This window comes from Brienomyrus brachyistius, chromosome 1 (genome assembly GCF_023856365.1).
Source record: "Brienomyrus brachyistius isolate T26 chromosome 1, BBRACH_0.4, whole genome shotgun sequence".
NCBI lineage: Eukaryota > Metazoa > Chordata > Actinopteri > Osteoglossiformes > Mormyridae > Brienomyrus > Brienomyrus brachyistius.
Genome location: NC_064533.1, coordinates 33,427,998 through 33,454,672, shown reverse-complemented (window position 1 = coordinate 33,454,672; position 26,675 = coordinate 33,427,998). Strand labels below are relative to the sequence as shown.

At 41.8% G+C, this 26,675-nt stretch overlaps 1 protein-coding gene and 1 long non-coding RNA gene across 4 annotated transcripts in view; one reads left to right on the top strand and one right to left on the bottom strand.

The window, feature by feature from the left end:
- The window catches only part of itga6a (integrin, alpha 6a), a 20,745-nt gene extending 2,809 nt beyond the window's left edge, over window positions 1-17,936 (bottom strand). For 2 of the 3 annotated variants that reach the window (XM_049026069.1, XM_049026077.1), the window contains exons 1-23: window positions 17,628-17,935; window positions 8,333-8,460; window positions 8,042-8,121; window positions 7,677-7,938; window positions 6,827-6,958; window positions 5,952-6,165; window positions 5,102-5,295; window positions 4,907-5,001; window positions 4,504-4,631; window positions 4,341-4,430; window positions 4,159-4,220; window positions 3,898-4,067; window positions 3,667-3,810; window positions 2,786-2,905; window positions 1,881-2,036; window positions 1,713-1,787; window positions 1,562-1,641; window positions 1,348-1,425; window positions 1,114-1,216; window positions 778-954; window positions 555-647; window positions 352-462; window positions 99-197 (exon numbers count right to left, since the gene is read on the bottom strand). In XM_049026069.1, coding sequence (XP_048882026.1) covers window positions 99-197; window positions 352-462; window positions 555-647; window positions 778-954; window positions 1,114-1,216; window positions 1,348-1,425; window positions 1,562-1,641; window positions 1,713-1,787; window positions 1,881-2,036; window positions 2,786-2,905; window positions 3,667-3,810; window positions 3,898-4,067; window positions 4,159-4,220; window positions 4,341-4,430; window positions 4,504-4,631; window positions 4,907-5,001; window positions 5,102-5,295; window positions 5,952-6,165; window positions 6,827-6,958; window positions 7,677-7,938; window positions 8,042-8,121; window positions 8,333-8,460; window positions 17,628-17,809 — 2,973 coding nt within the window. In that variant the 5' untranslated portion in view covers window positions 17,810-17,935. Of the gene's footprint in view, window positions 1-98; window positions 198-351; window positions 463-554; window positions 648-777; window positions 955-1,113; window positions 1,217-1,347; window positions 1,426-1,561; window positions 1,642-1,712; window positions 1,788-1,880; window positions 2,037-2,785; window positions 2,906-3,666; window positions 3,811-3,897; window positions 4,068-4,158; window positions 4,221-4,340; window positions 4,431-4,503; window positions 4,632-4,906; window positions 5,002-5,101; window positions 5,296-5,951; window positions 6,166-6,565; window positions 6,683-6,826; window positions 6,959-7,676; window positions 7,939-8,041; window positions 8,122-8,332; window positions 8,461-17,627 lie in introns of all 3 variants that reach the window. The other variant, XM_049026088.1, reaches the window with a different exon arrangement.
- LOC125749227 (uncharacterized) lies at window positions 14,115-26,675 on the top strand. Its single transcript, XR_007399809.1, has 2 exons — window positions 14,115-14,337; window positions 26,325-26,675. It is a non-coding gene; the product is annotated as an uncharacterized LOC125749227 (long non-coding RNA).

Sequence of the window (26,675 nt, the reverse complement as noted above, 5' to 3'; positions counted from 1 at the left end):
CAATACAGCACAGAATACCGTACTTATTGATAGGGTCATTCTACATGTGGATGGGAACAACAATAATTTTAAGTAACATGAGGCATACTTTGTCTTACCAGAGTTTCTGCATTTTTAAGGAGCATGTTTGTGGCAGAAGTATCCAGGCTGAGTGAGGCTTTGACAATGAGGTCAAGGTAACTAAGGGATGCATAGTCCTGTGAAAAATGAGAGGCTCTTTAAAGGTAAAGTCCTTCATTTTCATATAGAATTTTGGGCTGTACGTTCAATTTGGCGAAAAAATGTACCCCAAAAACTGAATTATATCACACGATATTATAACATGCAAGGCTGAACTGGTGACGGCTCTACCTCAAGAAAAGTGCCGTTCCAGAGACGGGACCGAAATACGATAACTGCATTGCTGTCCAGGCCCTGAAGGGGGCACCTTATCGCTACACATCTAGCCCCACTCTCACATGTCTGCAAACAAAGTCACCATTTCAAGTTAGCGCAACAATTCTATCAATTTCCTGTGAAGTCAAAATAAGCATTAACATCACAAATTTGTTCACCAGAGTTTTCCTTTTATCTGCTGATAGTGATGTTTTTCTTTCATCTGAGGTCTTTTCTTCAATGCTGCGTTTTCTGCGGAATGTGTTGGATGCCTGGAAAAAAAATTGATGAATTAATAACGGTTGAACATAAGTCAAAGCAAACATGGAAAACGAAAACAATGCTTGGTGTTTACTGTTCCACTTTTCCACTTTTTAGGACTCAATGGCCAAGGAGAGATACCTGTATGTGTCGTAGCGGGTTGATTTCACTTTCTGGAGAGCAAGGAATTTCCTGCAATTCATTTGTGCTGATCCGCACCAGATACAGAATCCATTTGCCAACAGCGTTCTCCTTGGGCCATTGTATGTTCAGGGAGGCTGTGCCAAATGACTTAAGCGGCTTCCCCAGGTTGATTATCTAGTCAATAAACATTGGCAAAACTTTATGTATAAAGTGTTTCACGTCTGCAGGCATTATTCTCCAAAATGCTGATGCATGCATTATTTGTATGGCTCTTAAAAGGTATGCTTTCAGGCATGCTACTACTCAGGACAGTGCTATAAAAACGAGAATTACCCTGAACTCAAAATCAACTAAACTGCCGATCTCATCCTCAGATCTCATGGCACTTTCTCCTTTCACGACACCACCAAAGTAGACCTGGGAAGGTTTGGCCACTCTGAGAAGCAGCAGGGAAACTATGTTAGCCAAGTCTGGGGTAGAAGAAAACACATTGAAAACTCTAAATTTGGACACACAATAGATTAATCTGTCTCTGATACTAAAAAGGCTGGTGACAAACATTCCTACCCTGTGACTGATAGAAGCAGCTCAATTATTACTCTGGCCCTGGCCTTCACAATGCCCAGGTTCTTCTGTTCACTAGTCCTGTAAAGAAAGGAAAGTCACCATGTCTTACTAAAAATACAATATATTGAATTATAACTGCAGAAGTCTCGTTTAACATACAAAGTAATACTTCTTATCAGAAAGCTCAAAAGCTTAACAAAGGAAAGCAACTCACGTCTCAAGCTGAAGGTCAATTTCAACCTCTGTAGTGTTCAGGGAAATGCCAGCTGTGCTCAGTATAACATAGAATGTAACCTAGAAACATTTTTTGTAGTAAGAATATGTAAGCAATACTCTCAAAAACAGAACACTAAGTAAAGACTTACCTCTGAATCTCTTTTGAATGGATTTCCCAGCTCACACTCTGTCTGTGACCCATTCTGATTGGCTGCACAGATCACCTTTGGAATAAACACTCATGTTACACTGTAACCCCAAAAGCAGAGCAGAAGCCCCCCGCGCACATCATCACAGATAGAAGAGGTCAGTCTCACCCCAGTCTTCTGTGAGCGAAAGGCAGAATACGACAGGGAGCTGGGGAAGGTGCCGACCAGTTTGGCTTCATGAGCGTCATCCCCATTCCTGTTCTTCACTGTGATTTCCAAAGCGATGTCTTTCTGATCACTGAGGGATATCACTGGTACCCCATTCTCACTAAAAAAGCAAGCCACATAATTTGTATAAAAGGACTCTTCCCATGGATATTACGGATGTTATTAATTACTTTAATTGTATCAATGTTGTCTCTTGAGTTTGTTTCCTTTGGGGCAGTGTCAATCATCCATCCATCCATGTATTTTCCAAACCGCTTATCCTACTGGGTCGCGGGGGGGTCCGGAGCCTATCCTGGAAGGAATGGGCACGAGGCAGGGAAGAACCCAGAATGGGGGGCCAGCCCATCGCAGGGCACACTCACACACCATTCACTCACACATGCACACCTACGGGCAATTTTAGCAACTCCAATTAGCCTCAGCATGTTTTTGGACTGTGGGGGGAAACCGGAGTACCCGGAGGAAACCCCACGACGACATGGGGAGAACATGCAAACTCCGCACACATGTGACCCAGGCGGAGACTCAAACCTGGGTCCCAGAGGTGTGAGGCAACAGTGCTAACCATTGCACCCCCATGCCGCCCCCCAGTGTCAATATATCACTTTTAATATTAGTACACTTTCATCAGTTACATCTGTTCACTTATGTGTTTAATTCTTTAATCGTAGCTTGGGAAGTAGCATACAACTAGCGAATCTGTCTATTTTTAGTTTGTAGTTAAAGTTGCATGAGCAATGCTAGGAACTAGTGGTTGTATGGTTTGTAAAAGAAATACAGACTTTGTATTTTGTCTGTTTCACTTAAGAGTTCACCCAGTTTCTTCATTGCATTTGGCTTCATACTTGCCTAGGCAGAGCAGGAAAAACATCCTGATTGGGCTCTCTGTAGCAAAATTTGTAATCCAACTGCAAATTGCTCTGGCAGATGTTGTCAGTTCCACAGCCTTCCTTTAAAAAGCTGACCTATAAAAAAAGTTCACAGGATGATTTTATTTGAACCGAACTGCAATTACCCAGTAATCCATAGATCTTCCATAACTTCTTATTTTCTATAGCAGAGGTCACTAACAGGCGGACCGCGGTCCGGACCCGGACCCAGAAGCTGTCCCATACAGACCCGGACCGAAAGCCAAAACAGAAAGTTATTATTTCAAACCTGACAGGGTGCTTCTATTTTAAGCGGCGCAGCTTTTGTAACCTTTTTGGTAGTGGTTTAGCAGTAGAACCGCCGTTTCACATGCCAATGAATGTCAAACGCCTTTAACCGCAAAGCAAGAAGCAGTTCGGCGTATGCAGCCCTTTCTTTGCGCTAATATGCCATTAGTATGAATAGTAGCAGCAAAACTAACACCCATGTGTTTACACATAGTCAGCCAACAACGTGTGAGACTGTTGTAGACACACTCACAACACACCGGAACAAATATGTGTGATTTTAGGATTTGCAAATGTTTTTGATGGTTAAACATTGTTTACCAGCAAATAAAGGTTAGTGGATTTACAGTTAGCGGAACTAAATTTAGTGGAAGCTAATTAGTTCGCTAATGGTTTTCAAAGTTAGCAGAACCGCTAATCGGTTAAGAAAAAAGTTAGCTTCAATAATTACACATTAGCGGGTTAGCAGAACCCTACCCACCACTGCTGAAAGCTTTCAAAGCTGAAAGAGGTCGAAACAGACAAAAAATATCCTTTTGAAATAAGTATCAGCCCATTGTTGCATTTACCTCCTTGATGGCCTTGTCTGGCAGATTCAAGTTAAGGACAGGAACCAGCTCCGGGAGAGAGTTTTGTCTCTCCTTGCGTTTTATACCTTGGATGGACACTGACACCTCAATGGGAATGCTCCGCAGTTTATCCTTGATGTTGTCCTAAGCCACCAAAAAAGCAGTGAGTAACTCTGAAAACATCCATGCGAGTTGGCCAGAGAGCAGAAACACATGAAGTTTCAGCAGCACCTGCAGCTGTAGCTTGGCTTGGACACACTCCTTCCCATTCTTAATTCGAAGGTCCTGCGTCCCACTGAACAGAAAGTCTGGCTCCCTGGCGGACTTCTTAAGAAAGGTAACCCTAGAGGTCAGTCCCAGCCTTCTCCGCTCGGATTCCACCTCGAAGGTGTAGGCAATGGCTGGCAGGGGAAGGGGTTCAGAGGCGTCAATCATTCAGCTCATCAAATAAGGAGCTCCATATCCTGATGATAATGAGGACAGTTTACTCACTGATCTTGGGATTGTAAGATTTGGGATTTGCTGTGTAAGTAAAGCATGCTTCCACCGTCAAGCTGTATAAAGAAAAAAATATATTTTATTAATTATAGTGTGATTATACAAATTAACACAACTTTAAAACGATTTAAATTCGGAAGTCACTCTAAAATGACATCATCATCATATGGTCTTACCATATACTGTTACCGCATGTTTTCTTGGTCAAATCAATTTGCGTAGGGTTGGCTTTTAGCTCCTTCTTAATACTAATCACCGGTCTTGCCCTGTAAGATCAATGGAAGTCATGAAATTGGAGACAGTTCATTATATGTTATTTTATTTTAAGTAATAAATTACCTATAAATAAATGCTGCATCTGAGAGAGATCCTATAGCAAGGTCCGGATAAGAATTCTTGTCCAGATCCATGTTTCCGGCCAGAGAGTATCCAAATAATTGGATATTGTGATTTTTTCCTTGAAGAACCTGAAATCAGTTGAACAATTTAGAGTGGCCAATAATCACGAGTGTGCAATTGACACCCCCCTAGCTTGGCAAAGCATACCAAGGACTTCCTCCACAGGTAGCAAAATCTAACAATCTACAAATTAACGTTCTGTTGAATTATTTAGACAGACCAGAGTTATGACCCTAACTACTGTTTACTCCACTGCTTTCTGTCACAGTATAGGGGATCAATTTCAGCCATATGAACTGTCAGTTTCAAGTCCGTGCTCTGTAGACTAGACAAAGATAATGACCTGTGATGGCTTGGTTTTGATCCCTTCGGGAGACCCATGATAAATATAGACATTTCCTGTACCAGCATCATCATAAGGGGCTCCAATCGCAATGTCTGTGGGAGAGACGCAGTTTGTGGTTAGTGCGCAAAATAATTCTTCATTTGTTCTCAAATCAGATGATAGTTATGTGTTTCAGAACAAAGACAATCCTACCGTTATACGAGTCCTGGTTCACGTCCCCGATGTTCTCAACTGCCAGCCCAAACATTGAGTCTTTGGTTCCATTGAGCTGGATTGGGACAATAGTGTCCCACTTCCCTTCCTTGTTGATGTAAACATATGCTGCTCCACCAACTTCTGCATCTTTCATAAAGAACTGTGGGGCTCCCACCACAATATCCTGCCAACTGGAAAAGTTAAACCCAATATTCAGTGCTTAAATAAAGCAGTCTGTAATAGCAATAGTAATAATAATAATTTATTATTCTCCTTTTTAAAACCTTCAAAATTATGTATGGTTTGTTGGAATCGGACAAAAAATGACCGCGTTAAATCCGTTAGAAGTTGTTTACATCAACAGGGCTTTATAAAATCGAGTTCTATTGGTTCAGAGTGATGTCATTGGAAATTCTATGCAAATTTTTAGGAAGTAGGCGAGCCTCGCTTCATGGTGATACCAACCAATCGGTGGGGGGATTCCCAGTCATGCCGCGAGTGAGTGGAGAAAAACACAGATTTTCTAAGAAAATTTAAGATAAAGGACTAATTTCTGAAGACAAAGCCCGTACAAAACATTCAAATTATGATGCTTCAAGGTATTTATTTGCTATTTTGATTATTGGAATCGATAGATGATGACTTAATGGACTCATTTTTGGGAAAATCTCAATTTTGACAAAAATTGTCAAAAAAAAAAATCTTTGACATTTTTGACTCATTCCGACTCATTTTGCCAGCACGGGTCACAAATATTAATTTTTAATGGAACATTATGTCACATAGTTTTGGCAAATGGCATAATAACCCTGTACAGGTTTGACAAATGAATGATCACATCACAAACCTGTCTTTGTTGAGGTCCACCACAGCCACATCATAACCAAAGGAGGATGCCAATCCTGGGCCTTCCAGAATGTATTCTGGAGAGAGCATGTTAGGGGCCTTTGCGTCTTTCCTCAGCAGAACCACCACTCCACTGTGATTGGCTCTGGGAGCCCCAGACACCACGGTCAGATGGCCCTTTTTGGTGATGTTGTGGCCAGTGTCCAGAGAGAAGCCTGACAAGTGGAAGCTGGTTAATGGCATTATCTCTACAAAGTGGCCAGATAAAAAATATCAACTAAATGAACAATGAGTGAATGAAAAAAGATAAATTCTGGAACAATGGAAGTAAATACCCAGTAATATGCTTTGCACGATGAACAATTAATTATATGCTCTACATGCACAGTGCACCTTAAACAGTTCCTACAGTGACATGAAGCAGTAAGATAAATAGCTTGATGGTTATGACAAACAATATATTAACCAGCTACAAAACATACAACATATAGCACTGGCATGGCATGATGTATTAAGCATGCATTACATTCCAATGGGAAACCATATAGAAGACCAACCACAGTGGAATAATGGGTCTGAGGAACAGGTTCTATGCATCTGAGATATATCACAAACCTAAATAGCTATTGGCCATGACATCAAGAACTTTCTCCCAGTTAACCTGCGGGGGGAGCGACTTGTACACAAACTGATCAGGGTTGGCATCAGACAAAGTTGTCATAAACAGCACGCCTAGGCACACAAAACACAGTTCTGGACATCAGTATGACACTGGACAAGAGTATGGTGACGGGAGAGGTTTCCAAGACAGGAAAGCATGGGGTCCCACAGCCCCCCCACACCAGCTGCTTCCTCGTCTCTTGAGTGCCAACATACCTAAGTAACTGTTAGCTGGCACTGGCACAAGTTCAGTGTTCAACTGGTTCTCATCCCCAACTTCATAGGGCCCGTCATCGTAAATACCCTGTTCCAACAGAGAGTTGTTCTTTTGCTCTACTCGCACAATCCCTGGAGCGGTGAAGATGGAAGGTGGAGATGGAGTGGATCATCAATGCAGAAATGTGATGAACTGATGGTCTAAATCAGGGTTCCCCAATTCCAGTCCTGAAGGGCCAGAATCCAACACCGTTTGCAGATTTCCCTGTTGAAACACATCTACCAAAACTGGGAAGTAGCTGATGATGGTGTGTTTGAGCAAGGAACTGAGCTGGATTCTGACCTTTCAGGACTGGAACTGGGAAAAACCTGGTCTAGGTATTCAGAACTGCATGTATGGAGCAATAACTGGTAATGTTAACTTAGAAAGATATGATAAATATAAAATATATTCAAATGTTTTACATTACATATACAAAAATTACCATAAATGCACTGCACATAAACACTGAATTAGCAATGCAGTGAAAAATTAGACAATTAAATGTTTTTCTGATTCACACCAAAAAACAGAGAAAGCACTACATTGTTTTTATGGAAATGGTCACTACAATGGGTTTTACTGTTAAGAACACAAAATAATTATCAGGTAAGCTGTGGAGATGCAAATGGAACATTTTCATGGATATGAAAGATTTCATCTTTATCCTAGATGATACCTGTATTGAAACTGAGCGACTTCTCTTTAAGTTGGTTAAGTCTCAAGACTGTCATTATCACATTAGTGCACATCTGAAGACTGTATTGCCAGAATCTCCTCCAATAATTCTTGGGCACCTGGTACTCATACCTTTCCAGTTGTAGGCACCAGGAGCTCCAAACACCACATAGTGGAAGTCCTTGGTAAAGGTGGCAGATACACCCTGCTGGCAGGACCCAAACCTCTCGTGACCCCTGGATCGGCCCTCGCAGAACTTCCAGTTGCCGCCATCCTCATCAGAGTGCTCGTCAATGCTGAGGTCCTCGCTGAGGACATAGCAGCGGCCCATGATGTCACTAGACTCCTGGGCTGTGTTCACAAACAGCCTCCGCTGGTAGCGGTGGGCACAGGTCTGCAGGGAGAGGCCAGGTGTCGGGGATCAGCCGTCATTGCCAAGGACTGAGAAAGGACGCCCCCCCAGGGAGGCTAATCCATCAGTGTCAGCCCCCACTTACCACGATCTTCCCCCCAGGTCCCTGGCTATGTACTGTGACACCCATCCACTGATCCTCCTTGTACTCCAAATTCAGATCCACTGTGTTCGTTGATAATGAAGGAAGATATTAAAAGGTGCTTCAGTAGCATGTAGAATTCTGATACATGGGTTTTGGTTATGCGCACACAAAAATCTTAAACATGTTCGATATTGAAGATTCAGTGAATCAAGCATTGTAACAAGCCGGGGGGTTAACGTCACATGCCTAGGTGGGGCTCAGTGTGGGTTTGTGGGTCTGTGGAATGCTCACCCTCATTGTCAAACTCAATGCGTTTGCAATCGTTGGACTGGGTGGTGACATCACAGCTGTATAAACCTCCGGTTATGTTGGCTCCCTGATTGGACAAGGCCTTGGCCCGAGGAGCTCCAATGAGCAGCCTGAGGATACAATCACGTTTTACAAGCTATCAGTGCTTCATTTGACAGTTTCAATGTAACTCCTGTTTACGTATTCTCAGCTTTTTAGCAGAGCATTGTAATATTGTGGATTAAAAAGTATGGCAATTCAGTTATATCACACAGACATACACTGTATTCCAATGCAACAAAATTACATTACTGACATTTGTAATATTCTGGATTAAAAAGTACTGAAACACAATCATATTTCACTGGCATATTCAAATGCTACAAAATCACATTACTAACAGGAAGCATCTACTTCCATAAAATAAAACCATTAACAATAACAGATTCCACCCTGATAAAATGATACAGGTGTGTAATTAACCATGTACATGCAGTCACCAACAAGAAACAGGTAGTAGAATGGGTGGTCATACTGAAGAAGTTAGTGACTTGCAACTTGGCATAATCATAGGATGCCATCACTCCAACTGAGCAGTTTACCAAATCTATGCTTGGTAGAGCTACTCTGTTTGGCCACAGATGACGTGATGGTGAAGTGGAAATGCCTGAGAGCAAGTTCAGTTACAAAGTGGAGGCCACAGAAGTTCACAGAAAGGGATCTGATCACCCAACCTGAATGGCAGCAGATCCCATCAGCAATGTCCCAACATCTAGTGGAAAGTCTTCCCAGAAGAGTCAAGGCTATTACAGTAACATAGGGTTAACTAACTTAAGATTTCTTCAGCACTCGAACACCAAAATATTTTATTTATTCAACCTGTAACATATTTATACTTTACTATGAAATCTGACCAGCAGATCAATCTTTAATTTTTCACAGAATAAAAAAACACGATGTAATGATTTTTCGCGGTGGAAACGCGTGGAACCAGTGCCAGATTGGGAAAATGTCCGGCACCAGCACCAGCACCGCATTGGTGGAAACAAGGCTATTGTGTTGCAAAAAGTTAACCACATACTGGGTATAATACCAACTGATTTTGATCCTGCAATGCTATGATTGAAATTAATTCAGCCCTTCAAAAACTGACAGTGGCTACCCATCTATCCATCCATTTTCTTTAGCTGTTTATCCTATTCAGAGTTGCGGCTGGTCTGGAGCCTATAGATGCAAAACATGGAATAATCCAGGATGGGACACCAGCCCATCACTGGGCACATTCACATATACCATTCACTCACACCTATGGGCAATTGGGTACAGTAACTCCAATTAACCTCAGTATGTTTTTGGACTGGGGGAGAAACTGAAGGAAACCCCACAATGACACAAGGAGAGTATGCAAACTAAACACACAGAGCCATGGAAGAGTCCTGAACCCTGGTCCCAGAGGTATGACGTAATAAGGCTAACCACCGTGCCAGAACAATGGCTACCCACACAGAAGCCCATAATATCGATCATTCAAAAGAATATCATAATCAGCACTGTGTGGAGAGCATACAGTGATAAATACTCAATTCTTTTTGTCATAATGTACTGGATCCCAGTCAAAGGGTCTGTTCATCTATGACTGTAAACCCTGGGTTAGTCTTTTCTGAAAGTTACTGTGCCTTTGACTATGCACTGAAAAAAAGATGAAAAGACAACCATGTCATCACAGCTGACTGATAGCACTGGCCAGCTTGATTTGTCACAGTGAGAGAGGCCCCTTTCTTTGTGTTTGGATTGGCCGCTTCTGCGATAACATTCAGGCCAGTCATACAAATGGGTCGGTACCACAAGGTCTCTTTGTGGGACTGAACAAGAAGTCCTCTTTCTGCACGCAGTTGCTGCAACTCAGCCCTCATGTGCTGTACTTCACTGAGCTGGAGGGCTGCCAGCAGACACCCCCAGACCAGGGCAAGACTGGGAGCCAGGGGCCCGCACAGGAACTCAGGAGCCTGTCGAAGCAGCCGGCCATGACTCCAGCAGACGTGATGCAGAAATGTTACTATATGGGGGGGGGGGGGGGGGGCAATGCCCTCACAATGTGATAAAAACCTAATACTTTTGCCTCGTGGGGTCATTTTTCCAAACTTAATTGTATAAAAAAACCTGCAATGATCGAACTACAATAGCCAAAAGTATTTTGTTTGATTAGTTATATTACTCACTTACTCATTATATTTTAATCTGCCTCTAGTGTTTCCTTATAGAAATTTCTGACATATTATGATAGTATTTCCCAAGTTCCTGTTTCCTAAGTTCCTGTTTTTATTATAAGTTCCTGTTTTTATTGTCATGTCTATTCTTTTATTATTTATTTATTTATTTATAATTCTCTTTTATATCTTTCGTTCCTTTGTTTTACATAGTATGGAAGAGGGTGGCAATAAGGATGAGTTGATTTTGTTTTTTTGTTGTGTAAAGCACTTTGTGTTGCATTGAGTTTGCAGAAGTGCTATATAAACACAGTCTGACTTATTGATAGTTAATATCAGGGCTGGGTAGGGGTTAAGGTTGTCATAGTTGGATTAGGGTTTTTAATGGACGGAGAGTCCCCACAAAGGCATAGATACGTAATTTTTGTGTATGTGTGTTTCTGTATCTATGTTGGCTAGGCATTCTGGTTTCTTCCCCAGTAACATACACTTTGGCTAATTATTATCTCGTGTGCAGACTGCAAACCCTTCCTGTGACTGTTTTCAGGATACGAAGCTAGACTTCAGATGAATAGATGGAACAGAGGCAACAAAAATAAGATTCTATCAAAATCCAAAATTAACTGAACTTTACAGCCGGCATCAATGGATGCATTGACAGACAAGCTTTAATCAGAAGCCGACTAATGGAGCTGTGCTTTCGGTGTTTCACTTGCGCTGTGTATTGATTGTAGCTAGTGTGCCGCACAGGCAGCCCCTCATTTTCTGGCTTGCTGTGGTCATCGTTTGTTTGCATTTTAGCTGATTTCAATGTGCATTTTTTTGTGGAAGTCAAACAAGAAAAGTTTGTCTGCCATAAGATGATAAATAATGGAAGTGTCACTAAGCAGAAAGCAGGCCTACAGCAGCAAAATTGTTTGCCACTATATATAGTAGCTATTAAAGCTCTAACAGTCTGTATGTGTTGCACCAGCCTTTCACATCTTGCTCAGGGACTTATTTGCACATGTGTGAATTCTTACCCACTCCAGTATGTACGGTAAATCTGGCACAGAAGAAGGGGTTCCTTTATCAGAGTCTCAGATACAAGGTGAGAGTCACTGCATGTTCTTTCAGTGTTGCATGCAGAATTTAGCAGGTAAGCGTGAGCAAACATTGACATGTTCACACCACAATACAAATACTCAAACGTCCAAAGTCTGCCCAATGCCGAGAAACAAAATTTCCATTATGGAGATAGAAGTCGCAGCTTTTAATCTACAACCCATGTGCTATGTCTGTTTTTCCCAAAAGGAATATATTTAGTCACCTTGGCTGAGCTTGGCCAGGCAATTTTTAGGTCCACCTCAACAAAATTAATGCAATTCATAGAAATTGATTAAATGTTTATTTCTTAAAACATAGGATTTAGGTTCAGTCAGGATCAACCACAGTCTACAACACATTCTTGAGTATTAGAATATATATTTACACACACTGTGACCTGTTAGTGAATATGCAGTTAAGACTGACAGGTACAGGATGCGTATTCAAGCAAACACTGCCCGTCCATCTAGGCTGGAATGCCAACTTTGCGAGGGCATGCTGGGAGAAAACCATAAGAATCTGAGCTCATGACACTCCCCGGTTTGTCCAAATGTCAGAATTCTGAAAGATTGCCATTTCCAAATAGCTCTGATAAATGGCAACTGTGTTGACCATACTGGAATAATGATCATGAAATCTGAAGGAATTTTTTAAATGTTTTGCTAGTATGGGGCGGCACAGTGGCATCCGGGATTTGGGGTTTCCTCCAAAAACATGCAGTTGTGAAGAGGGGCAGCCAAAGGCGAAGGCCATGATGCAGTCTAGCCTAGCATCCATTTTTTTGCACTGTACTCAATTCACACTCCAAGTGAGAAGCCAAATCGGTTGTTCAGGGCAATGAGGGACAACAGCACGGTTGAATACTGAATTATGGTGAATTATGGCCTCACAGTGTGTGTGTGTGTGTGTGTGTGTGTGTGTGTGTGTGTGTTTGCAGGAGGGGGGGGGTCTCACCAAAACCCCCCCAGATGTGCTCATTTCTTCTACAGCTGTCTACTACTCAGAGAGCCCTTGCAGCTGCTCCCTGGAGCCGCGGAATCTACTCTTAGCTTGTGGTTTCTCTCCTCCTTCTCTGTTGGCTTGACTAGTCAAAGATAATATCAATGTATATAAATTAAACAATCAGTGCATAATGGTTTTCGCCTCTAAAAGCACAAGAATAAAATAACACGTGGTAGGTAATACTCAAAAGCCACAGCATTTTTTTGACTAAAAGAATGTAGAACTTCTTAGTGCAACTAAGCAAAAATGTGTTCACACGTGTTCTATATAAGTTATGTATTTTTTCTACAAAGTTATACAGTTTATATAGTTAGGACACGTTGCATGTACTTTGGCAACGTTTTTTTTTCCATGAAAGTAAAAGAAGAACTGCATGCTTAATAGGGTCATTCTCTTCATATTCAAGAGAGGGACATTAACAAGGGCTTTAAGAAGCTAAACCCCCGCAAAGCTGCAAGTCCAGACTCCATCTCTCCGTTCACCTTGAAACACTGCGCTGACCAGCTGACTCCTGTGTTCGCAGAAATCTTTAACACCTCACTAGAGTCATGCCATGGACCAGCATGCTTCAAGACCTCCACCATCATCCCAGTCCACAAAAAAACCTAAGATCACAGGACTAAATGACTACAGACCCATTGCTACAGACCTTTGAGCTCCTCGTACTGCACTACCTCAAAGCCACCACTGACCATCTGCTGGACCCCATGCAGATCTGTAGATAATGCTGTCAACATGGCCCTTCACTTCATCATCCAGCACCGCAGCTCCCTAGGAACATATGTAAGAATCCTTTTCATGGATTTTAGCTCCGCCTTCAACACCATCATCCCGGCCATTCTGCACTACAAGCTCTCCTACCTGTACGTGCCTGACCCCACCTGCAGATGGATCACAGACTTCCTGACCGACAGGAAGCAACATGTGAAGATGGAGAAACATATTTCTGCCTCCCAGACCATCAGCACCGGATCCCCGCAAGGTTGCATCCTTTCTCCTCTACTATTCTCCCTCTATACAAACAGCTGCACCTCCACCCACCCGTCTGTCAAGCTCCTGAAATTTGCACCCTCATCGGACTCATCTCTGATGAGGATGAGTCTGCCTACAGACAGGAGATTGATCTCCTGGTGTCCTGTTGCAAAGGGAACACCCTTGAGCTCACTGCCCTGAAGCCAGTGGAGATGATTGTGGACTCCCCACCTCCTCCCATCTTCCTGCTCGGCTCACCAGTCACCGCTGTGAAGTACTTCTGCTTCCTGGGCACCACAAGCACCAAGGACCTCAAGTGGGAGATGAACATTTGCTCTCTCACCAAAAAAGCTCAACAGAGGTTTGTTCTTCTTGAGGCAGCTGAAGAAGTTCAGTCTGCCAAAGACTATGATGGTGCACTTCTACAATGCCATCATTGAGTCCATCTTCACCATCTCCATCACCGTCTGGTAGCCTGATGCAACTGCCAAGGACAAGAGCAGACTACAGCGCATCATTCACTCTGCCGGGAAGGCGATCGGCAGCAACCTTCCGTTGTTACAGGACCTGTACGATTCCAGGACCTTGAAAAGAGCAGGAAGGATTATGGCTGATTCCTCTCACCCTGGTCACAAACTCCTTCGGACTCTCCCCTCTGGCAGAAGGTTGTGGTCCATTGAGACCAAAACATCACGATGTATAGACAGTTTCTTCCCCACCGCAGCCCGCCTCATCAATAAGGTCAGGAACACTCGCTCGAATACTACTTCCTCATATGAGTATAAGCTTGCACTCTCTTAAATATGTATATATATATTTTTCAGTTCCATTGCTATATCATATTTTATTTCGTCTATCTATTTATATTAGCATCAATACCAGTGTTTCGTTTTGGTTTACAGCTTGGGGGGCACAGACACCAGCAGGATTCATGGTGTTCATGTGTTTCTTTTAATAACGGCAGTCAAAAAAACACAGATATTTTTGACGCGATATATTTTCCGACGCGCGCTCTCTGTCCACTGGTGGGAGTATGCTCACCTGTGTGTTCACGCACGTGTCTGTGCGTGCGCATCGGGGCGGAACTCCGCCATGCGCGATACAGAGAGCAGAGGATAACTGTAAACGCGCGACCGTGTAGAGACAAAAAATGACAAGCTATTGTGTAAATAAGAAAAATAACATAAGGCTATTTAGTTTGTTTAATAAAAGGACAATGTATAGACCTGTTCTATAGGAAAGGTAACCTTAAATGACTTCTGTTCTGATCTACCACCAAAGCAAATTCCTTGTATGTGTGAACATACTTGCCAATAAACTCTATTCTGATTCTGATCTGGAGTGGAAAACGACGTCACAGAGGCTGCGAAGCTTAAAAACATGCTTAGAATATTATGCACCACGAGTCAGTATGTAATTCACACAGTTAATGTATAATTAAGCCGAATTCGCGCTGGCAGCGGGGATGGGTTGCGATGCATATCGCAACGTCGCAATGGGCACAGATACAATAATCACAAAATGAAATGACGCGATGCAAGAAAGATTTTTAAACAACATACATTTGATCAACTAAAATAAAACTAACATTGTTTAGGGTGCAGTTCCACAACTAAATATAACAAAAAATTACTGATCCATAGGATAAAATGATTTTCTTTGATACTTGAATGAAATCGTAGACCGGAATATATTTCGTCCTCGATCTGCATACGCAGCGAATTCACCACTGTAATGCGCCGATTCACATGTTAATGAACGTTAAGGAACACGCTCTTAATTCGCATTATCTGTTTCATCTGTATCATGACAGAAACACATCAAATAGCAAAATGCACCGTTATGAACGGGTATTACAAAACCAAAAAATATCGCAATTTGACTTTTTCCAGTATCGTAACCTAAATAGATTTTTGTTCATTATTTTTGGAAAAGGAGGGTTCTACGACCCCCCCCCCCCCCCTTATTTCCAACACCCCTGCATGAATGGTTTTAGTTGTTGTTCGACTTGCACTGAACAAATACTGTTAACTGACAACTTGGCCCTTCGAGAATAAGCAAAAGCAACAGTGAAAAAAGCAATAGGAAAAAGCATGATAGTGCTGACTACATAAAGTCTACTACTTAGCATTTAGCAACAGACACAGCCAACCAGATTTCCTGAAGCGCAACCTTTGGTTTGATGTTTAGCTGCTCTAGACCACAGCTTTTGTTTCTTCTCATCTCTATGCCTCCACTGCTGCAAAACGCTACTTTACGAACCTCCTTCATTGCCGCTAACTTCTAATGAATCTCACTGTTCACGCATACACTGTCTGAAAAACAAAAACGTTTCTAGCTTTACTAGACACTGGGGAAGTACCTTTCAGAAATGGGACTGCCCAAGGTACAAACAACATTAATGTACAATGGTACAAAATGTTCCTTAGAGTCAATTTCTGTAATTTGAAAGGTACAATTGCCTACAGCTAAGGGTAAAACTGGCAGACCCTTGAGGGTACAGCCCTAGTGACAAGCAAAGGTGCAAACTGGTGCTCTTTTTCTCTGAGAGTGCAGTTGTCTTGCATACATCTGGCTGTGTGGAGGTGATCCATACCTAAGCGTCGCTGTTCCTAATCTATAATCTGCACATTAAACGCATTCTAGCACATAATCGAATTCTACGTATGTACCACAAGCTTGTGAAAAGGTTTCTTCTCTGCTGCTTTTTAAGCACACACAGCTGTCAGTTATAGTATTTGCTATATAATCACCCTCCCCCATTGGCACACATACTTAAGCAGTCACTGGAACTAACGGTGAACTCTTGCTCCCAGTGTCATGCAGGCACTAGAAAAAAAAAAGACTTCTAAATTGAATGATTTATAAACAAAAAAAAAATGTCAAAACAAGGACCGAATCCAGTAGGCTTTGATTTACCTCACAGTTCCTACTTTTGCATATTATTAACAAGACAAAAATTTTGCACTAAAATCACGGCGTTTCAATTTACAGTCCTACCCGACATTGGATCCATAATTATTGCTGGGACTTAATGCACTTGTCACAGCAGCAGACGCGAAGAAATCTTAGGTCCTGCAGCCTAAGCGTCTTAAATCTAATAAATGGCACAAAAGTAGCAGGTGACATTTTGTCAGGGCCCCAGAATTTTAGGTAGGCCTACACCACTGGCTGTAGCAATAAGAAATTAAACAAATCGTTGCAAGGACATCATGGTTTAAATAGCACTAGACACAAGGTGTCCCGTTCAACCAAGATACCAAACCAACATAACAGGAGAAAGTTAACGTTAGAGATAGTCTAATACATAACAGATGAGCATAACAGACATGAGTGCATGTTTTGTTTCATACCGGCAGGTTATTTCACATCACGTTACACCAGCACCTGGAGAAACGCAACTCGTTCATTTAACACGCGCTTATTTAAGATGCATGAGTAATTCACTAAAACCGCAAGCATAAAGGACTTTCAGCTAGGCATTGTAAAGTCACACCGAAAACCTTGTCAAAGGGTATGCGACGTACAATGACTACCCCCACGCTCAAGAGCCCGCCGCGATCTGAATATCAATTCCTCATTGTTATACTGCACAACATTTCTCATTATTTCTGAAACTTCACGGGCGTCCACTGAAGGTCTTCAGTAGCCTAATACATAATACTCGTTACCTTGTTACTGAATAACTATGCTGCACATATAATTAACCCGGCGCTTTCCCATACTTAATTCCTACTTAAATCCGTAGTATGAGCATTTGATATTGGACGGCTGATACGCACACAAACTAGGGGAAGTATTTGCATTACATATATTTATATTATATTACCTTATTACTTGACAGACTAGTAATATATTATAATGCAAATTTACAAAAGAAAACTTGCTACCTTTTACCAAATTACAACATGTAATTTCAGGTTAATTAGCACAGACGACACTTGTTAAACTATTTTTTCCCAAAAGTTTTAAAAGCATGAGACAGGCAGACATACAGTACAAAACACTATACTTGTAAATCATCAACTTACATTCTCCGCTCAGTAGGTTTTAATTGCCTATGCATGGCCAGAGAAAATCCGAATAAACTGTTCGGCTCTCCGTTTTTCCTGATTACATTCTCAGTATCAAGGTTAAAAGCTGCAACGTGGGTAAACGTGAAGAAAAAGAAAAGCGCTAGCTTTAAAGAATGCGATCTACCGGCAGATGCCATCGTATAAAAACTGCATTCACAACTGTCCCCGTTTACATTCAGTTTCCCAGGCTCTTTTCAAATCTGTGAAATAAGTAGGATCGCTCTCCTGAGGCGCTTCTTAAAATCGGAGACTTAGCGATGCGCCCCTCCTCTGTCCCCACCGCCCTATAGGTACGTCACCATTCACCTCGCTAATGCTGACGCTGTGTCTCACCCTACTTTCACTTAAGACATACTTAGGAACATTCCCTCTCGGGAACATCGACAATAATATTAATAAATTGTAGATTTATTGTTTCTTTTAACCGTATCTGGGATATGGAAGACGCGTTAACTTCCCGTTTATTTTATGTGTTGAACCGAACTATTTTCTGTTTTCAGAAGCTTTCAACAAAATCTCTGCTTGCACTACAGTGAACAGATCAATACTTACATGATCAAGAGTAGAAATACAGAGCACTCCCAGCCTAAAAGGCTCTAGTTCACAGCAAATTTATCTGCGGCTTGTTTCTCCATATACTGTACCACTGTGCATCAGAAGGGAATAATTAATGTCTTTAAATCAAAAAGCACAGGACAGGTTGAGGCCATGGACAATAAATGATGCCCATTTCTTAGAAGAAATTCTTCGGTCACAATAGCTGACAGAGCTGGGCTTTCTGGCTGTCTGGACAATAATTGTAATGGTTGGAAGTTGGATGGTCAGGAAGTCAACTGTGAACCTAATCATTTGGATAAATGAAGCTCTCAAATCCAGCCTCACAAAAGATGGGTAGGACAGGATCACTGGCTCGCACAGCCTTTACCCTGCTGCATTGTGTGGTTAATCTGCTGTGCCAGGAACATCTCAGCCTTTATATCCAAAGTAGGGCCACTGATTTTAGGGAATTTTCAACCGAACTCACTTGGTGTATTTTATCAGGTTCCTCCAGATGAGATGTTTTGAAGCAAACTATTTTCTGTTTTCAGAAGCTTTCGACAAAATCTAAATTTGCTCTACAGCAGGGGTGCCCAACTGCAGTCCTGGAGGGCCGGAGCCCTGCGTAGATGACCTCTTTCCCTGTATAAATGATTCAGCTCAAGTGCTGTGTGGTAATTAGCACAAGGAGTTGAATCAGGTGTGTTAAATGAGGGGAAACACAAAAATGTGCAGGGCTCCCGCCCCCCAGGACTGGAGCTAGGTACCCTTTCTCTACAGTCAAAAAGGTAAAATTTCTAGGAAGTTAAGTACAGACGCTCCCTTACTTACGAATGAGATGCGTTCCGAACAGCCGTTCGTAACTTGAAATGTTTGTAAGTTGTTATTCAACATCATTTTAAGAGTATACACAAGTACAAAGAACCAGGATGCTGGGAGTACGCACGCTACACTGCTGCATGGGGGGAATAGCGGCCAGAAGTCGTACTAGGCGGAATTAGCGCACGGAAAAAAAAATTATGTTGCGGACAGGAAACGGGAGTCCAATGAACACAATTTGGACTTACAGTCCCCTTTTTTCGTATATCTGAAAGTTCGTAAGTTGAAAGTTCGTAAGTAGAGGAGCGTCTGTATTACAGATTGTGTATTTTGTTTCATTGCAGAAAAAAAGACCTGAGGAATTAAATCTCTAAACTTAAGTTACTTCTGAAATCCCGGCACAGACAGACTAATGACAATGCTCTGTCACCAGATGTCAGTTTAAGTGTAGCTCTCGTGAAGCTCACAGTGGATAGACATTTTCTCCAACCATTGACCCAAATATACATTTCTTGAAGTGAAAATCAGCTTCGTCTGTCTGAAGGAAAATGGGAGAAGTCATTTTTTAAGTCAAATGCAAGTTTGAATCAAATGAATGCAGTTTGAAATGTTTCTATTGTCACATGGATTTTACAAGAATATCAAAACAACTAGCAGCTTATACCAATATTTTATATATTAAATGTACTAAAGCTTATCAAAAGGGTCTCTATGATAAAGCAAGACCGAAGACTTCAAGACAATGCAGATTACAAAATTATTTAATGAATAATATAGAGTCAAATCATATAAAATAATAATGAGGCTCTTATTCATTATTTAATTGTGTAAGGAAAGGGCATCTTTCACTGAAAACGCTGAATGTGAATGTACCATTACAATGATTCTTTACTGAAGCAATATGTTTTTTTCTTCATAAACAAAATGGCCCCCGTTGGCTTGTACCAAATTTCTCTGCTGACAATCCACCACACTCCACTTTAAATGGCACTCTGGAGAGAAGAGATCGAGTCCTCCTTCAGAAGCATTAACAGATAAAATCATGTTCTCAGTTTGTGAGCTTATTCTCCCTGTACAGACACTGTATGTGCTACACCTTAGTACTGTTTACATTTTCTATAAGGAAAAAAAAACACGTAGAGTCATATTTCTATCCAGTATTTCTGAAGTTTTAGTTAAAAGTTCTTTTTTCACAGTGTGCTATCGATTTGTTAAAAAGTGATTTAATTGTCACTGTCAGTCACAGTGTATCATAACATATGTTCAGTTGTATGAAATGTATGTACTGTATCAGAAATAGGGGCGGCATGGTGGTGCAGTGGTTAGCACTGTTGCCTCACACCTCTGGGACCCGGGTTCGAATCTCTGCCTGGGTCACATGTGTGTGGAGTTTGCATGTTCTCCCCATGTCGTCGTGGGGTTTCCTCCGGGTACTCCGGTTTCCCCCCACAGTCCAAAAAAACATGCTGAGGCTAATTGGAGTTGCTAAATTGCCCTTAGGTGTGCATGTGTGAGTGAATGGTGTGTGAGTGTGCCCTGCGATGGGCTGGCCCCCCATCCTGGGTTGTTCCCAGCCTCGTGCCCATTGCTTCCGGGATAGGCTCCGGACCACCCGCGACCCAGTAGGATAAGCAGTTTGGAAAATGGATGGATGGATGGATGTACCAGAAATTTCCTCCAGTTAGTGGAGGAGGGACTGTCCCATAAAATATTTATGTGAATTCATTCTAAACACCTGCTGTTCTCATCGTGTGGGGTAAAATAATTATGTAAACTTGCAGGCATTTTGACAAAGAGATAATTTTAGGATTATCTTTTAGAATTTTTGGATAATTTTAGAAGAGTCTGTGGTCATTACAAATATGACAGTCAGACTGCAATAATGAGTCTCTGCAATTTACTTCTGCAAAGCAAAAAGACACAACATTCCTCCATCTTGGGAAATATTTATGAAAGATATTTATGCTACAAACATACTGTGATAAGGGAAGATTAAACGGGTCACACATCTCTGGAAGAGCAACAGCCCATCGGAGTAGTTTTCTGGCCGCAGCTCTATGTTTCAAGCTATACAGTAAAGTAAAAACTCACATTAAAACAACATGAAAACTTGCCTAACATTTATACACCTGTTCCTTATGGTCCACCTGTGTCCCGTTAACTCAGAATAAGAAAATAGTCACCTTTTGTATTCCAGTACCCATTGTGAAGTAAAAACAGGAAATATTTTTGATGTGGCCCACTTACGAGTCAGTGTAAAAGACTGTGAATAGACATCTTTGTAGATGATTTCCAGAGGCAAAAGAACCTGTCGTGTTCTGTCATTTTCTGCAGTCCTCCAGACAAAGACTGAAGGAACATTTTTTTTTATTTTGCGGATTGTTCCATTAAAATCTGTTTAAAGCTGGTGTTGACCTGGGATTTTTCTTCCAGCACGTTGCAATACAATGCAGGCATTGTGAGCCTCCCAAAGCATTGTCTGTCCCCATTTTAGCCTTCCAGGGCACATGGACCCAGCAAAGCCACACAGCTGACACATAACCTGATGTCCACCACTGGCCAGAGATTTCCTTGACTCCCGTGCCAAGTTCACGGGACCTCAGTGGCAGCCTTATTGTTTGATTACTGTATCGAAAGAATGAGTCAGCAGGCGATACTGAAGACTGCTCTCATGGATAAAAATGGCTGATTCCTGACAGACAGAACTCAGTCTGGCATTTTTTTCAATTGCACTGAAAAATTTATCTGACATGTCTGCACTTTATGTCTTTAAACCTTACAGAATTTTATTCTTCAATTCAATTTTTATGTAATTGTAATAAATAGATATGGCAATTTTTTACTTCCCCAACCCTTCCTTGGGTGTGTTGCCTGGAGACCCCAAAAAGCAAGATATCCTACCTAACCAGTTGCCTGTAATGCCCCAGCTACCTGCCCTCCTGCCTCTAACATCCTTCTGGCATGCCCTCCTGCCTCTAACATCCTTCTGGCCTGCCCTCCTGCCTCTGACATCCTTCTGGCCTGCCCTCCTGCCTCTGATGTACTTCCAATCTGCCCTCCTGCCTCTGACATCCTTCTGGCCTGCCCTCCTGCCTCTAACATCCTTCTGGCCTGCCCTCCTGCCTCTGATGTACTTCTAACCTGCCCTCCTGCCTCTGACATCCTTCTGGTCTCCCCTCCTGCCTCTAACATCCTTCTGGCCTGCCCTCCTGCCTCTGACATCCTTCTGGCCTGCCCTCCTGCCTCTGATGTACTTCTAACCTGCCCTCCTGCCTCTGACATCCTTCTGGCCTGCCCTCCTGCCTCTAACATCCTTCTGGCCTGCCCTCCTGCCTCTGATGTACTTCTAACCTGCCCTCCTGCCTCTGACATCCTTCTGGTCTCCCCTCCTGCTTCTAACATCCTTCTGTCCTGCCCTCCTGCCTCTGACATCCTTCCTGCCTGCACGCTCTTCTGCCACTGATGTACTTCTAACATGCCCACCTGCCTCTGACATCTTTCCTGCCTGCCCTCCTGCCACTGATGTAGTTTTGTCTTGCTCTCCTGCCTCTGATGTCTCTGTTAATCTGACTTCCTCTGCCGGCTCCAAGTGGTTGGCCTTCCCTTTGAGTCTGGCACCTCCCAGGGTTTCTTCCTGACAGGGAGTTTTTCCTTGCCACTGTCGCCTCTGGCTTGGATGGGTGAATCAGATTTGAAAAACATACCATCTTCATAATTTATCAATCTTTCTCCGTTAAGAAAATAAACATAAGCAGAAATTTTCTGCTTTCACAATATATATATATCTTTCCAGTAACTATTTCCAAATTTACCGATCACAAAATTCTGAATGACATGATGGGTCAGTGTCACTGTCAAATGATGTCCCTGAGAATTGATCATTTTTAACGTGTCCTTCAAGGAACAATAACAATAGCCATTGAAGCTAAGATATGCCTGTAAACAATGAAACCAAAACTTACGAAATTTTGAAGACAGATTCCTCTTTTTTAAAAATAAAATAAAAGTCAACTCATCACCAGCAACAACCTGACTGAAGTTCAAGGAGACATTTTTTTTTCTTTTTTGTTGCACCAACATTTTTTGTATAAAAAGCCTTTCATCACCCCCATTACCAGCAGATTTCAGGTCCAGAGAGTACAAATCCAGACCAAGATTTTGTTTCAACCAACCAGTTGAGTACTCTGTGACTGTGACTCTTTATACTCAACTGGTTGGTTGAAACAAAACCTTGGTCCGGATTTGTACTCTCTGTATCTGAAATCTCCACCTCTGATTACCAGCTCTTGGTAGCTCTAGATATCCTCATAGCCCACGCACTAAGACCATCCAGCTCCAACCTTCTTACTGTACCCAAATTCAGATTTTGCTCTATGGGTGGCTGGGCATTCCATGTGACAGCGCCTTCCCTCTGAAATGCACTTCCTCACAGTCTGAGAGAGGTAAAGTCTGTTAACATCTTCAAGCTCCAACTGAAAACTCATTTGTTTCAGGAATGTTATGTGTCTATCAGAATGTAACATTCCCGCTGTTGTTGTCTAGCTGTTGCTGTTGTTGCTGTGTGAGCACTGCTTCATTGTATTGTATTGTTATTGTTAAGCATCCTTGAGTATGGTAAAGGCGCTATGTAAATAAAACTTATTATCAGTTATTAGCAGATTAGCTTAGACAAAAACTGAGCATAGGGTAAATAACATCAGTCCAAGGATTCTGAACACACCACTCAAAACTCCACCCCCACCCCCCAGCTCCTCCCACACCTCTTATGACCTTCAGTAGGGAGACCTCAGTGTTCACACTCCCAGGTCTTTCACTACCCATCAGTGACAACACTGATTAAACCATCTGTCTCTGTAAACAAAGACAGGATCACGATATATAAATACAGGAAGTGTAAGAGTCAGAAACCTCTTTGCATCACAAGACACCCTAATTGATTGTGACAAATAATGCAATTACGGATTTTGTTTAACTGAAGCATCTGGACACAAGACTAGAATGGGATTAGAATGTAAAATGTATATTACATATCCAGCTGTTTATGATCCAGAATATACAGTTAAAACAGACTCCTCTTCCATATTGGTAAAATAATTCCAACATAATATATTGCTTTGAGGATCTCAATATTCTCACCTGACAGAAGACAAAGCTTGCATACAATCGAGGGTGAAATGTTTACTAAACTGCTCAAGGCTGCGCGACTTACTTAAGATACTCGACTAAGAAAGGAACACATTGTCCTTGTCTGTGGTTAGAATAGCTGAGGAATGAAAACAGGGAGTGGGAAAGAGAAGGATAAAGAGCAGGGTCTGAGACAGGCAGCTGCAGCGCTGTGGTGCTCGATCCTGCAGGATGGCTGATGCTGCACGTGTGGGAGACCTGGGAGTGTGCAGCTTCTCAGCAGAGCTGAGCGATTTAAAGCAATGGTAGCAAATTGGCCTGTGCCTCAGCGTCTCCTCTGGGAGCTGCCCAGCAGCCAAGACAAACACAGATATGAGACCCCAAGAGTCTTAAAGAGGAATATGCATGTAGTGTCTGCGAATCCATGACACATTGGTAGCACTACAGCACAGCGAAAGTCATATTTTTCAGCCAAGGATGCTTGGTCAGTGTGCCTGGAACCTGGCCAGAATTAGATGTATAATCTTCATTTCCACTAATATGGAATAAGTCAAGTTAGGAAGGGTGACACTACTTGTACAATATTTACAAGGAAAGGCAGTTAACTGAAGTGTTCTATGCTCACGAAACAAAAGATAATGTACACACACTATCGTTGTGAAATATTAGCAGATCATTGAGCAGGGTTTGTTAGATTAACTATTGATCCTGTTACTTCACAATACGTACATGATTAATACATGACGGTATTTTGTTAGTGTTTATATACCGTAATATAAAAAAACAAGCAGATCAGGGAAACATATTTATCCTGCCTGGTTAAATTATGATTCACTGTATGAAAAGTCACTTTCAAAATGTTTGTAGGCTACTCAGAAATGGCCAGTGGTCCAATTGTGTACCAGTGTTGTAAAAGCGGTTCAGAAAAACGTGAATTTGGTCTGTTTTCATTATTGTTCAACAGTTTCCTTCCTGGTTTTTGATTTCTGCAGCCGTCAAATGCAGGTGGCGTTCATGTTGTGAGAAAAAAATAAACTGTCTTTCTCCCCTGGGTCTCAGATACACTACTCCGGAAGCAATACATGCTTCACTCTGACATATTTATGCACTCTTGTTAATCACACAGGAACCTTGGTTTGAAAATGCAGTAATTTAGACGTCCGCAATTGAATTGAATCATTTTGATATATTAGATTTCAAAAGATTTATCGATAAATGAAAAGTCAGTGTAATATTTGACAATGGCTTAAAATTAAACTTAAATTTAAATATTGATTGAAGACTATATTGACTAAAGATTCATTAACACCGGCTATTATTGGTCAGTCCTATGTAATGTCCTATATAAGCCTTAAAAGTCATAATGTGTTTGATTTTTGCAGGAAACATTCATAATCACCCCAACACCCTTATTTGTAAAATATATATCTTGGGGATGGTGTGGTTGTAGCTTTGCCACATCAGCAGGCGCTGACATGCTTGGCCATTGATTATCGACAAGTGATTGATGTTTTCTCTCAAGAGGGCATCGCAGGTCCTGAGGGGTGGGTTACCCAGCTCTTTGCCAAACAAAGCCCACACAGATCAAACGAGAACAAACGACAGGAACACGCCTACCTTTCATGTCTGTCCTCAGCTGCGAGGAAATGTAAACTGAGATGTTAAGGGGGAGCAGCTAGGTCTACCTCAGATGGAGTTCAATGGTATAAAATGGGGGGGCGTGGGGACGGGGTGCAAACTGTGTCAGCATAGGTGAGGCCTCATCACCCCACCATTAAATGTACTACATAGCTTGTGTGGTTGAGATCCACCAACAGTTTTAAGAGCTGAGTTAAGTTCAACAAGAAACTAAATGTGAAATTGGTTAACTGGATTTATATTTATATGTATTCATACTTATTCACTGACATATTGTATCTGGACACAGAAATACCGCCTATTATTAATTTTCTTATACTAATTTTATCATAAAATATTCAAAGTTCACAGCGTAATTAGTGTTTTAAGAAGTCTCCATACTACTGAGCGAACTTGCAACATCTATGCATCAAAGTGTAGCAACTGAAACAGAGCCTGATATTGGGTCGTCATTATGCTTTTAGTTGGTCAGGAGACTTGGGACAATACTATGTTTTAGTTTTTTGTTTTTGTCATTCTGTTTCATTTTCACAGAAACACTGGAAGTTTCACCAGCTTCACTTGCTGCAAGAATTCAAAGAATCTATAGGAGTAGGAAGAACAATGGCTTCCTTGAATCAATGTACAAGTGTTTGCAAGGATATCTCATTCAGGAAGTCTATAATGGCTTAAAGGAAACTGTTCTGGAGAGGAAGAAAAATTAAGTGATATAATGGCTTCTTCTGTAGCTTTCTGAAATAAACCATTCGGCACCAGTCAGAATAGAACAGGAAATGCTTCAAGAGGACGTGGAATATAACAATATTAATCTAAGGACTGCTAACATGCTGCCACAGCTGAAGCTATGAAAAACTTGAATAAATGAAACATTTGTTGACGTCTCAA